Below are 14374 nucleotides of genomic sequence, written 5' to 3' on the forward strand. Positions count from 1 at the left end.
AGTAAAATCAAAAGCCAATTATCCACACATGTTCATCCGTCATTGTTTTAGGCCTAACGTTTTTCATTACATATTTATTTGGCTCTTGTATTTTCCAAGTTACTTGCTTTATGTCAATGAGAGTTAAAAGCCACGCTGGTTAAAGTTTTGCCAAACAAGCAAAAGCTAACCCTAGCTAAAGAAAAAAAATGTATAGCCCATGAATTTTTAAAAGTTCATACATAATATATCATAAAAGTAGGATGAATAATATAGGCCATGGGCTTTAATAAAAAGCTCCTTGACCATTTCTCAGAGACTTTGAGATGTAATCAATACCCAAAAAGGTGTCTTGGGGACAAAGCCAAGATTTATGGTATTTTTGCCGGGAGTGACACTTTCTGCTTACTCTATCAGCTGGGGGACATGATATTGAATTTCAGAGAACACAAGAAAGGGAGGTATTTTTATCTGCCTGACAATGCTTCAAGGATGCACTTTATGGTCCACTTGTGACATCGTATTTGATGGCAGGAAAATAACCTAAACAAGCGATCTGAAGGTAAGAGAGATACTCACATGCATCTCAACATCAGTCCGTGACTGCGTCAGACTTCGGCTTCTTTCCACATCTGAAAGCAAATCTCCGGATGAAAGATCTAAGATGCGTGAGTGAAGTTTCTAGGTAAAAACAAGCAGAAACATTGCATAGTGATGACTTAATTGTTTGTTTCAAAATCCTGCCTCGGACAGCTACATCTCCATGGAGCTGACGTTTCTAGATTAGATAATACATAGCCTAACTCAAAAAAGTTTATTCTAGGTTTATCGGCAACCCATATATATATAGATATATCTATATATGTGCAAACTTGAACTTATACATGATAATCATAGTCTGTCAGTCGTCTGTGTTGGAAAATCAGTTGCAGGAAAAAGAAAGTAGTAGGTGGAAAATAAGTAGCAGGAAAAATGTGAATCATCCAATACACTTATAGGCTAGTATGAAAATTAACTTTTGATATTCACATTAGAAAACAATCACCGTGTTAACCTTATTATGTTGAGCAGCGGTTAAAATCTGAGCAAATAATTATAAAAGTGACCTTATTTTTAAACAGCATTGATCTTGTGAAATCTTCCCTTGGACACATTTTAACTCAAAGTCATTAATGTCATCTGTTAGGAACAATTAATGTGAATAGAAAATAATTGCATTTGGGATCTGGGGACTTGGAGGACTTTGTGCATTAATATTCACATGCTCTTTGATTATATACTCAATTCTTTATTTCAGCTTTGCTTGGGAGGCCTGCTAAACCAGGGACATTTCACTATATTAATCTTTATACTAATTACTAAGGCTTTTCTGTGGACATTAAATTTGATCTGTTTAATTGCAAATACAATAAAACTCGTGATTTATGTCTAATGTTTCTGCTAGGCTGATGACATTTTAAAATGGTACTTGTAGCCTGGTTTGTCTTGGTTACAACTTTTGTGACTTCAGACACTAAAATATCGAATTGAGTAAGTAAATAATGTGGCTAAGCATGCTGCCCTCACCTCTGCAAAGTTTTTCTGTTCCTTTTCCTCCCTGGAAAGGCCTTGCTGCATACTGATGTTGATCTAGGAAATGTCTCAGATTCTGTGTCACTAATTAATGTTAAGCTCATCTTGGAGTACAGGGGTGGCCCCATGGGTCCCCCTGTCCCCCTGGACCTATCATGTTGTCAACAGAGACTGTAAATTCCACGAACACGAGGCACATTCGCTATGTTCTCCATCGGACTACTCCCTGCAGCCTGAACTTGCGTGAGAGCCCTGTGTACTTGCTTTAGCTGGCCACTCGACAAACATGCCTACAGCAGCCGACGGAGGGAGGGTGCTGAGGTAGGACTGTGTTGCATCCCTCTGCAGGAGCAAAGGCATTTTTTTCTGCTACGGATCGTCCTCCTCCTTCCCAGTGAAGCTCTAAATCACTCTTTGCTTCAGACCAATACTTGGGCTTTCCTCAATCTGTGTTTGTGGAGTTACTTTCACCAAAAAGGGCCTAAATCCTAACCTGGTTGCCTGTTATTTTGAAAATTCTAATTTCTCCCACAGAGCTAAGGCATCAATAGGTAACTAGAATCAGGATTTTTTTTCTGCACGATTTTTATAATCCTTACCCCAAGCTCCCTCTAGAAACTGAGTCTCCTGGGGGCAACAGTCACTTAATCCCCGGGACCTGTCACAGTGTGTAATACTCAGTGAGTAGCAAGTACCCTACTGGTATTTGTTGTAGTCTATAAAGAAAAAGATGTCTTTATATTTTTCCCCACCCACATATAGGTTTTAAAGCTTGAGAGAGTACCAAAAGAATGATAATGTTCTGAGACCTAAGGAAACACTTATCAATATGCAAACAGTCCAAGAAGTTATAGGAAATGACATTCAAGAAAAGAAATGATGATTTTAAGTGGTATGTCATGTGATTTTAGGGAAAAGTCTTTCTAGATTAGACATCTGAGGTAATTTGGTTCATGGTTGCTCTTCACTCCTTATCAAATACATGATGTCATCCTTTGCTTCCTGCATGAATATACGTATAAATGCATCCTCCTAAATGATGTTATGTTTTAGCAGTTTATACCCAAACACTCAGTTCCCCTCAACTGAAGTCAGTAACACTGTGCGGGAGAGGGGACAGGTCCTGGAACAAGGGGACAGATGACCTGAGCTTCAGCTCCATCTGAGGCACAGTGTTACCAGGTCTTGGGAATGTAACTGAAGCTCTCTGTCTCAGATTCCTCCCTGGTGACAGAGGGATGGGAGTGGCTGTTTACCCTACTCTACGGGTAGGGAGAGGCGTTGTCATAGTCAGGAACAAGACCAGGTAAGGGACTACACTGAAATTCACAGAGCTAACTAATTCACCAATTAGTTGTCAAAACTGAGAGTTGGTGGTACTAGGTAATTTCTTGGATGCCAAGGCACACGTGAATCCTCTGTAGTTATAGTTTCCACATATGTAAGACAAATACAAATTGACTTGGAAAACAAAAATCTATTTCTGTGTCAAGGCCATAGGCAAGAAAATGGTACGTAAATATCATCCTTTCGCACAACTTGCTTTAAATAACCATGAAAGCTCGGAGATGTTCCAATTCTTTTTTGTTGGTGGTGTTATACTTTCTTAAAATAAGAATTTTTATGAAAGGCTTGTATTTTCACACCTATATAAGTGTATGTTATATTATAATAAATATATTCTCACAGAACGCACATACGGGGTGTGCAAGAGAATAAGCACATCGATTTTCAAACTGGTACTGTGATGTTATCTGGGCTTAATAAAGGGCTGGGTGCAAAGCAGGTAGAAGGTACACATGGAGAATTCAATTAAAGCTATTGTCAGAAAGAGTAAAACCGACAGGAGAATACCGGGACCTCTTGAAAGAAGTCTACGTGCCTAGAGGGAAAATTCTCAGCACATATCTATTTATAGGTCATGTTCACTATTAGTGTCCATCTGGATTAACATCTCTCACCTGAAATAATTCAAACTTAGAATTCTTAACCTGAAAAGCTAGAGGAATCTTGGATTGAGATATGACTTTTTTTTAACGTTTTAGACTCGAGAGGTAGCCAGATTATTCAGTATAGGTTTGAAATTGACCTCACATCGCCTCTTATATTATCTCTGTAACTGAGATTCCACTTGGTCTTAGAAATAGAGACTCCTGGCCTCACACATTTCCTAACCAGAGGTCAGTGAGATCTTGTCGCTCAAACGCTCTCTTTGATGAAACAAGTCTACCCCTCCCTTCCTGCCAGACTAGTTTCATTGTCTCTGGAATGAGTCCCTCTCACTTCTGAGCTGATGCTTTTGTCCGTTTTCACATGGTACACTCTCCCTGCTCCTGCCCACCCGAGACCTGCTCATCATGCAGGATGCATTAAAACCCTTTCCATAAGACTGTCATCTCTAGGCCGTACTGGCTTCCACACCTAGCCAGATGATATCCCTCGTCCATTCTGGCAGTAGCTGAGGGGCATGATTACTGAATTGCTCCCATGTTTGGGTCTATTTTCCTAACAGGATGATGGACTCTGTGAGAATGCAGGACAAACTCTGTATTTCTGCTTTGTCCCTGTGGCAGGGACTGGCTAAGTGTCATGGAATGGATTCCCGCTTCTCTCTGGGCACACAGCTGGACCGCATTTCCCAGCCTCCTTTGTAGCTGATGTGGTCATCTGACATGGTTAGCTCTAGCCAGTGGAGTGTGAGCAAAAGCGATGTCTCTCCTGGCCCAGGACTATCTTTAGCATGGGGGGGGGGGGGGCGTGCCATGCTCTTTCCCCTTCCACTGGCTTGATGCAGCCAACTAAGCAGAGCAAACTTGCAAGCCACATGTGAAAGATGGAGCCACTGGAGCAGCAGACATGGAGTCGGCCCCTCTCCGTTTAATGATGGCAGCGGGGACTGGAGCCCATGGTGCCCTTGGGCTTCTGAGCTGGGCTGGAGGGCCAGTTTCCCATCGCCTGCTTCTCTCCTCACTCACGGAGCTGCCGTTCTGCAGGTGCCCAGGGAAGTCTCCTTGCATTTAACAGAATTCTGCTTCTGGGTTTTTGCTCAGCATTGAAATGAGGTCTTAACATTAAGGCCCTGATGGCTGAGGCCAGGAAGACACTGAATCCTTATGCCTCAGGGGCACAAGGTGAGGGTAAAAAGTGGATCTTTATCAGAGAAATTTGGGCAGCATGGGAAACCAGACTGGAAAAATCCAGTAAAATAGGGTGACAAGCAGCGTTTGCATTTACTGATGTACATCCTAAAGTTTGAAAAGGAACGTGCGGATTTTTTCATGCCAGGATCTCAGAAGTTATTAACTCAGCGTAAGATGGAAAGAGGAAAGGACTTTGCTCTCTTCTCTTTAGTCAGATTTGGTGAGAGAATTAATCTAAGACCGTAATCATGCATATAATTATTCTCCCCTCTAACTATTAAAATCCAAGTATCTGTACAAAAGAGAAGTTATGGGAGTGAATATGACATATATCTGATTAATGGGATCTACCAACATGAGTAATTTAGATTCAGCAGCAGAGGTACACGTGAATTAGTGTTTTTAATCTGATTTGCCTCAATCCCCTTGATTTATTTAACCTTGGTGGATACTACAGTATGCATATCCTGAATTCTACCCGGGGCCTGTTGTATATTCTCTAGAGTTACTTTTTTCTCCGTGAAAAAGGTCTCCCAGTTAAAGGCGATGGCTTCTATGCCCACAATTCTTGAGTTCCTGTTTTATTTATAAAGTGAGAAGGTCTGTTATTGCCACATGAATTACTGCTAAACCTTCAGTGACCACATTTCTGTTCACAATATGCTCTACTCATTTGAAGGCATTTTCTACCCTCAAAAGTTCATGGTAGGATATTTAGAAGAAGGATGGAGAACTTCTCAAAATCTGCCCAGTTACCACTGGTGTCTTTAACTGTTCAGCATCCTCAGCCCAGGAGATGGAATATCAGGGCATCCTGCCCCGCTCTGCTGAGTGCTGCTACTCCCACGTATCTTGCCCATTTGGACGTGGCCTTATTTAAGGGCTCACCCTCACTTGCAAATCTAGCGGCCTGGATTCTGGGCTGATATCTTGAAGGAAGAACTCATTGCTTCTTCACCTTCAGCTTTGTTTGCAGATCCCCTTCTCTCCACTTTGAAGAGCTGATCTCAACTCACAGCTTCCAGGAAACTTCCTAGAGCCCCACTCCTGCTCCCTCAACTCAGCTCCAGGCTTGTTTCATCTCCTTTAATCCCACCACAAGGAAAGCAAGTCTGGAGTGTGCTATTATGAAATCTTCAGAGAATCTTTTGATACTGCTAACTTCAGACAATTTCCTGTGAGTTCACCACCTTTCTGGATATCCTCTGTTACAGGGCAGAAAACACAGGTGGTGGATTTGGTATAAGTTGAAGAGACGTATTCTAAATATGTCTCTGAATTAGACATAATCAGGTGAATAAGCTTTGTTCCTTCTGTTGGATAACAAAGCAATTTTCGTAGGCATGTGAAAGCTCCGGAAGGAAGTTTAAGGAAATCTCCTCAATAGTGTGGAACCTGATTAAGAGCATTTTTCTTTGAAGCTTTACTCACCAGATGATTATCCAAAAATCCCCAAAGTTTTACCTTATGCACATACTAGACTTACATTTTTGCCGTATTCAGGAAATGAGTTTTTTTTTTAAAGATTTTATTTATTCATTTGAGAGAGAGACAGAGAGAGAACAAGCAGGGGGAGAGGCAGAGGGAGAGGGAGAAGCAGACTCCCTGCTGAGCAAGGTGCCCGATTCGGGACTCGATCCCAGGACCCTGGGATCATGACCTGAGCCGAAGGCAGACGCTTAAACATCTGAGCCACCCAGGCGCCCAGGAAATGAGATTTTTGAAAAAGATTTTATTTACTTATCTGAGAGAGAGAGTGAGTGAGCAGGGAGAGGAGCAGAGGGAGAAAATCTTAAGCAGACTCTCCACTGAGCACAGAGGTAATGTGGGGCTCGACCTCATGACCCTGAGATCATGACCTGAGCCAAAACCAAGAGTCAGAAGCTTAACTGACTGCACCACCCGGGTTCCCCAGGGAATGTGATCTATCTTTCTCCCTTCCCTTCCCTCTCCCCCTTTCTTTCCTTACTTCTTTCTTTCTTTTTAAGATTTATTTATTTGAGAGACAGTGAGAGAGCATGCAAGCAGGGAGAGGGGCACAGGGGGAGGAAGAGGGACAAGCAGACTCCGAGCTGAGTGCAGAGCCCTACAGGGGGCCCAGTCTCACCACCCTGAGATCATGACCTGAGCTGAAACCAAGAGTCAGCCACCCAACTGACTGAGCCACTCAGGCGCCCCCAGGAAATGTGATTTTTCATCAGCCCTCCCAAATGCCATCAGGAGAGCAGACCCTTGGTTCACATTTCATAGGTTTCATTCTGTTCCATTAAGAATTTATTATAAAACTGGATATTACATAACTGCATATTACATAACTGAGTATTAAATTATCATTTCTTAGATTTACAAAAATTTGAGCCGAGACAAAATCTTTTCAGATAAAAGCTGATGTTTAATTAATTATGCCATTATTTCCATTTTGGGATACAAAGATAAAACATAATATCTGCCTTCAGCCATCCTGCTGATGCGACAGAGTATGACTTTCGAATGTTCTCCTGGAAGCTCTTTAAAAACTATGTTCATCAAGATTTGATCTCACTTCAGAGTCTGAAATTTTTATAGCTATTTTTTAACCATATATAATAGTTCTTGCTGCAATTATTATTTTTCCTGACAACATTTAGACTTGCCTTGTGTATCAATCTTTAGGTGCCCCGAGTACATTCTGTTTCACTCTGGATGGTGCCTCTGCAAATGACATGGTTCTGCATCCTCCTTTCTCCTTCTCTGGGATCCAAGGTTATAGGCTGCTTTTTGAAACAATTATTCCACAGCTATATTCAAAACCTTCTTCTAGGGTCTCTGCTACCATGACAACCTGATTATCCTGGTGGCTGCCTAAGGGAGTATTTGGTTTGGTGACTAGGAAGTTCACTGGGGTACCTCTGCAGCTTAAACTGATGACTGGACTATCTCAAATCTGTCCTGTCTTCTGAAATTCCATTAACATTGCCCTGAGGACCCATACGGTGAGAACCAGCAGGAAGATGGATGGGGATGGAAACAGTAGACCTTGCCCTTGGGAGCCTCCACTCTAATTAGTTGAACAAGAAGCATTTATGAAGCATCTACTGTGTACAGAGTCTTGACTATGAATTATGAACAGACTTAAGGAAGCTCATTAGTGGAGCCTACTAAATATCAATGAGGAGCCCAAACACACAGATGAGACAAAAAAAAAAAAAAAAAGTAGGAATTTTTGGGCAGAATATGCAAAGGAGATCATGGTAGAATAAGGTGATATGGAGGCAGAAGTGGGGGTGGGGTGGGGGTCAGCTTGGTCACACGGTTAAATATGAATACGATGATGTTCTGTGTAATAAATGTTCACACAACAGGGGCTTAGTTCTCACTCTCAAGCTTCCAAATCTCTTGGTCTCTTTACACAAAACAACAACAAAAAAGAATCACAAACATTTAATATATATAACAGCAGGTCACCTATGGGCAGGTGGGGAGCCAGTTCCGAAGACTAAGTCACACTTGGCTTGCCTGTGAATAATCCTAAAAGTGGCTGAAGCTTCCCTTTTGTCTTCTCCCTTGACTCTGATCTGAGAGAGGAAGTGATTCAGCACAGCCTAGGCCTATTCTTGGATCTAAGAGTTACAGAAGTGCCGTGAAACTTCCATTTTTATCACTAATTACTTTAACAGGTACTTTAATAAGTGCTTTCCAATTGCCCCTGCTGTTTTGTAAAATTATCTACACTGCATTTTACATTTTTAATCAAGCTTTATTTTTGAAAAGGTTCCTGGATTGCTAAAGCTTTTGCTTTTTACATGTGGGGGGACAAATTTTCCCTCTGATTTCATAGAACTAAAGAAATGAGGCGGGGAGAAAACCTGGCCTGTTATTTTTACCAGACTTGTTGGAAATTATGGTGATGGTCACTGTAGTACCACACACCATTTCTTTTTTTTTTTTTAAGATTTTATTTATTTATTTGAGAGAGAGAGCACAGAGGGAGAGCGAGAGGGAGAAGCAGACTCCCTGCAGGGAGCCTGATGTGGGGCTCAATCCCAGGACCCTGAAATCATGACCTGAGATGAAGGCAGTCACTTAACCGACTGAGCCACCCAGGCGCCCCATCTACACACCATTTCTTAAGAAGAAATGAATTACTTCCTTCCCTGTAGGGGACAAGGGCACTGTGTGATGTCTCTGCTCTGGATCTTATCTCATGGATCCTCACACTAAATCTGGAAGAAGCTACTATCTTAATTTTTGGGGATGAAAATTCTGCTTATTTACATTCTGCTTATTGCTCTCCTGAGGGAAGGGGACTGGTCTCCTTTGCAGGATGAGTTGTTTATTTCTGCCTCAGTGTTCAGCCCCTCATCTGGCTCACTCCCATCAGGAGATGTGGACATTTAATGAGCTGTTTAGCATCAAGTATGTGTTTCACATACATTACTCTTTTATTTATTTTTAAAAAATTTTAAGAAGATTTTTATTTATTTGAGAGATAGCAAGAGAGAGCGTGAACAGGGAAGAGAGAGAGAAGTAGACTCCCTGCTGAGCAGGAGCCCGACTTGGGGCTCGATCCCAGGACCCTGGGATCATGACCTGAGCCGAAGGCAGATGCTTAACTGGCTGAGCCACCCAGGAGCCCCTATGTTATTCTTTTAAATGCTGATCATAACCCACAGCAAGAACATTATCAATCCCATTTTGCAGGTGAGGAAACAGGTACACAAGTTAAAAATCTTGTCTAAGGGGGGGCGCCTGGGTGGCTCAGTTGTTAAGCATCTGCCTTTGGCTCAGGTCATGATCCCAGAGTCCTGGGATCGATCCCGCATCGGCCTCCCTGCTCGGTCGGAAGCCTGCTTCTCCCTCTCACTCTCCCTCTGTGCTCTCTCTCTCAAATAAATAAACAAAATCTCTAAAAAAAAAAAAAAATCTTGTCTAAGGTCACATAAATAGTGTCCCAGGTAGTATGAGTGCAGAGTTCATTCTCAAATTTTTTTCATTCCCTTAATTTCTGTAATTTAAACTGGTTTATGATAGTTTGTTATAAAAAATTTACAATAATTGGGCACCTATGTGGCTCAGTGGGTGAAGCGTTTGACTCACGATTTTGGCTCAGGTCATGATCTCAGGGTCCTGGGATTGTGCACCGAGTCAGATGCTCCACTCAGTGGGGAGTCTGTTTGAGGAGTCTCTCTCTTTCTCCCTCTGTCCCTCCCCATGCTCATGCTCACTATCTCTCTCTCTCTAAAATAAAAATAAATAAATCTTTTAAAAAATTTACAAAAATAACAATATAAATTAAGTAGACCAGATAAACTATGTAAGATTAAAAAAAGGAAGTACCTTGAAATACAATGCAATATCTCCACTTACTATATTCAAATATCATTCATTCATTAAAAATATACTTTCATTATTATTATTTCACTATTATTATTAGTAGTAATATTACTGGTATTGGTGATGTTACTTCCTCCTTAGAGCTCTACATTCTTTCTGGGAAAACACCATTTTGTATATAAATTTGGATTTAACTGAAAATAAAACTAAGGAGAAAAACAGCAAACCGTTATAGACCAAATGCCAGGTGCTGTACTAAGTGCTTCTATTATTTTTTTTCTTATTTAATCTTCATAATCACCTAACGAGGTAGAAACTATTATCACTTTGATTTTTCAAATGAGAAAACTGAAGCACAAGAGCAGGTGAGGAGCTGTTCTGTCAGGGATTTGAACTTGGACTCAGACTGTAAGCCTGTCCTCTGATGGCACCTATTCTCTGCCCCTGTGATATCTTATCCAGGGCACAGTGATGAGCGAACCCATCCCTGTCACCAAGGCGTTTGTAGGAAGATCAGCCGCCGGGCACTCTCAACGTCATGTGCCACGTAAAACTTAGCAAGTGGGCTCCGGGGAGGCTTTCCTGAGAAACTGGCTGAATCGAGATTTTATGAACAAGAAATGATGACTCAGGTGAAGAAGCCAAGAAAGAAAAAAAAAGGCGGGGGTGGCTTCTGGGCAGAATATATGCAAAGGTCCACAGATGAAAGAGTGTGGCAGCTTTCTGCAAATAGCTGAGCAAGACCACAGGGGAGAACTTAGGAGGGGAACAGTGAGAGCGATGTCTCAGCGAGTAAGGGACCTGGGGCAAGTCACGCAGTGGGTCGTCAGCATGGAGCAGGGCCAGGACTTGAATTCATCACTCTCTCCAAAGCACATGCTTTCTCCTTCATCCCTTTGCCCACTCCCCACATTTTTTCTGAATGCTGAACTTAGCTCTGGGCCTCCATGACGCTTATCTATGTAAACAAGCAAAGCAAGGTCTGTTAAGAAGGGACTAGAAGGGTCATCTCTGGGAGGAAACGCAGACACAGTGGAGACACACACACAGCTTCTGTGCCTTTGAGGCGTGCTTCTTCCTTGCAGGGGGGTTCCATCCAGGATCTTCACTTACCCGCTGCTCGCCAACGCTGAGCATATTGTTGCTGGCACTCCAGAGGTCTCTAATCGCTAATCCTGAAGACACAGAGTGACTCCCTCAGGCAACGAAAGGGGCTCATACGTTTTCCAGGCTGCTGGCAAGAAATCCTACCTGGGCCCTGCTCTATTCTCCCAACTACAATGAGGAGACATCAAAAATCATAGAACTCGTGTTCAACACTGGAAGATAATCTCCAAGGAAGGGAAAATGTCTTATCTGTGTTTTAGAGAACAACGAAAAAACATCACGGAGAATTATTTATAAGATGGGTGCCTCTTTATATTATTAAAAGAAAGCTGAGCACAAATGAAATTCAGAGTTTGGGAGATGACAGAACTGCTGGGGCCTTAACAGGCTGCAGGATTCACCCTCCTGGCGCTTCTGGGCTCGGGTGCTGCAGGGGGACCTGGACCCAACGTCCATGGGAATGACTTCTGTGCTCGGTACTCGTCTGCCTTTTGCAGGTCAGTGTCCTGGTTCTCACAGGACAAGTGCCTGGAGTCACATTCATTGTCTATTTGTGGAGACATACTACGTTACATACGTGAATATGGCCGCAAGTTCCTTGAGGGCCCAGAGCCTCATTGCCCCTCAGAGTTAATACAACGTGGTACATTTTCAGGGCTTCAGACTTAAATTTCAGTTTGCTTTATAGGCTTTGTTGCCACAGATCCACATCACGGTTCCCCTGTGGCTTTATCCCCACAGCCGTTTTTAAAATCTACTGTAACTTTACCCCATGGTAAGAAATGCCTCATGGTATTATAAACAAGCACTTGGAAATTGTTATTTATGTGGCTTCCTAATAGCAATTTGAAATATAGGGCATAAAATTACTAGCTTACAATATTGTTCAATATTAACAGTGGGAAAGGTAATATGTAAAACAGACATTAAAGGATTAGTTGTAAAATACATTTCACAAAGTTAAATCATTTCTTGGCAAATGGCAGTTTCCAGCTATTACGTAGGATTTATCAAGTCAAGTGGATTTATTTTTATTTTTCTATTAGTTTGCTAAATATATTCTATATTTAAATTTCAATCTTGTGGATTTTTTTTCAGGCATATTAGCAGAGGCTATTCAAAACAGAATGTGAAATAGGAGTGATGCCAGATTTCAAGTCAAAATTGCTCCATGATTTTCTCCAGCAAATCCTCTCACTAAAGTGGACTCAAGACTCAACTGTAACATCCAAGAGAAAAGTACATGGATATGATATTGCAAACATTTTATCGACAGATTAGGGAATTACAACTGCATCAGAGAATTCAGGAAAAGGGCATGTTCTCCTTAAGACATAAAACAGTGTTTCCACGGTTTATTTTTTGCTTCAGACAACACTTTGTTCTAATCAAGTATGTTTGGTAAACGCTATGAATTTGTGAACCAGGCACCAAAGAAGGTGCGAAGAGAAATTCCTAATCTCCCAGGGTGGAAATTGTAAAGTATTAAATGGATATTCGATGCATAAATACAAATAACATAATCTCTCTATTTTCTTCTGAGACAGTCACCGGTTACCATAATCCTAAAATTATCCCATCTTCTCAAATCCCTACAGATTTATTAATTTTCATAAACTGTTTTGATGGAAACTTTCTTAAAAGATGCAAAGTAATCTTTCTTGAGGTTTCCTTTTATTTTAGATTGTGGACAGCATTTTCAACCTCAGAGAATACCAAAAATGAGTTCTTACTTTTCAAAGGAATTGGTTATGGATCTATAAATATTACAAAGAAAGGAGCATTATGGAGAAAAGAAACTGCTCTTACACTCATTTGAGAAATGATGAGAGAATCTAGGTTCCCAAGAAGTAATTATTATTGTAAAATTAAGGGTCTGCTTTGAACACTTGTTAATTATCAGCTGGTTATAAAGACAATGTTTTTTCTCTGAGACTCTGAGTTGCAGACTATAAATATTTCTCCTCCATTGTCCCATGTTAACAATCCTAAGGGCTTCAAAACATTTATTACATATAAATCTTTATTTTTTTTTGTTCAGCTGTTTTATGTGGGATGGTAAATTTCTTTTCATAAACACTTTTCTATTGATTGAAAAGTAATGGAATAAGACGCCCTCCAACTTGAGCACATAAAAATATAGTCAGAGTGTAAAATGTGAGTCACGTATTCAGCAAGTCAATGGTTGACTCCCAGAAGATGTCACCTAGTGCAGTGTGTCATCAAGCTCTACGCTAGGGTGCAGACTGGGTCCATAAGCTGTGGCCATGTTCACCGCGTTACCCAAACACCTCAATCAACTGGACTCCAATGAACCCAAACCCTTGATTAGCTGACTTATTATTCTTTTTAGCTGATGTATTTAAAACAATGATTAATAACCAGAAGCTTCTAAACATTCAGGATAAGTTCTGGGTTTGGGTTTACAAATTAGCTCCCCTCCCCGTTTTTCACCTCCATAACCAGAGAGGCAGGCTGGCATGTGGCCAGGTGTTCTACTGCTTGGGTTCAGATCCTGGCTTTGTGTCATTTAAGGCATGCAGGTTATTGCACTTTTTGAGTCTTAGCTTCCTTTATGGAAAATAATAACAATATTCACTCATAGGGGCTTATCAAAGATTTGATGTTCAACAGAAGGAGCTCTGGAACTATAAGGCTGTGGTACGAATTCCATTCACCAAGGGGCTTGGGACATATTAAATGCTCAGTAAATGTTAACTATTTTCATAACCAGTAACAAAATTTGTTCAGTGCAGGGGGCCATTTGTAAAAAAAGATATTAAGAATTTCACAGTGGTGACAGAAAAGCATTTCAACAAGCACAGGGCCCTTCTAAGGCCCTGTGTGACTGGACAGGTTCATTCCCAGGAAGTCAGCCCTGGCTATTACCTTACCTGATTATCATTAGATTCAGAAAAACACCCCAAACCAAACAAAGATCTGGTTATGTTCCCTTCGTTAAGCTTGCTGAGGTAAGAGCAGACTTTTGAATTTTAACATAAATTTCAATACCTGAATAGCATGATTTCCAATCCCCACCCCCCTCCCCCCCCCACCCCCCGCCTCCCGTCTATACTCACTTAGCTTCCTACTATGAGAATCACCTCCAGTGAAAAACCACCCTTTCGGTAGCATTGTAAGTGATGACAATTTGCAACACAAGACCCCAAACTCCAGAAAGTGTCAACAGCAGGGTATCTGGTTGAGGGAAAGGGAGCTAAATACTTCCCAGAAAGTCAGCTTTGTCAATTCTGAGTTAGCTG

General features: G+C 41.4%; 1 protein-coding gene across 1 annotated transcript in view; it reads right to left on the minus strand.

The window, feature by feature from the left end:
- The window catches only part of NCKAP5 (NCK associated protein 5), an 878246-nt gene that overhangs the window by 116040 nt on the left and 747832 nt on the right, over positions 1-14374 (minus strand). Inside the window, 1 exon segment of the mRNA XM_027590996.2 lies at positions 559-660. Coding sequence (XP_027446797.2) covers positions 559-660 — 102 coding nt within the window.

This window comes from Zalophus californianus, chromosome 3 (genome assembly GCF_009762305.2).
Source record: "Zalophus californianus isolate mZalCal1 chromosome 3, mZalCal1.pri.v2, whole genome shotgun sequence".
NCBI classification, from domain to species: Eukaryota; Metazoa; Chordata; class Mammalia; order Carnivora; family Otariidae; genus Zalophus; species Zalophus californianus.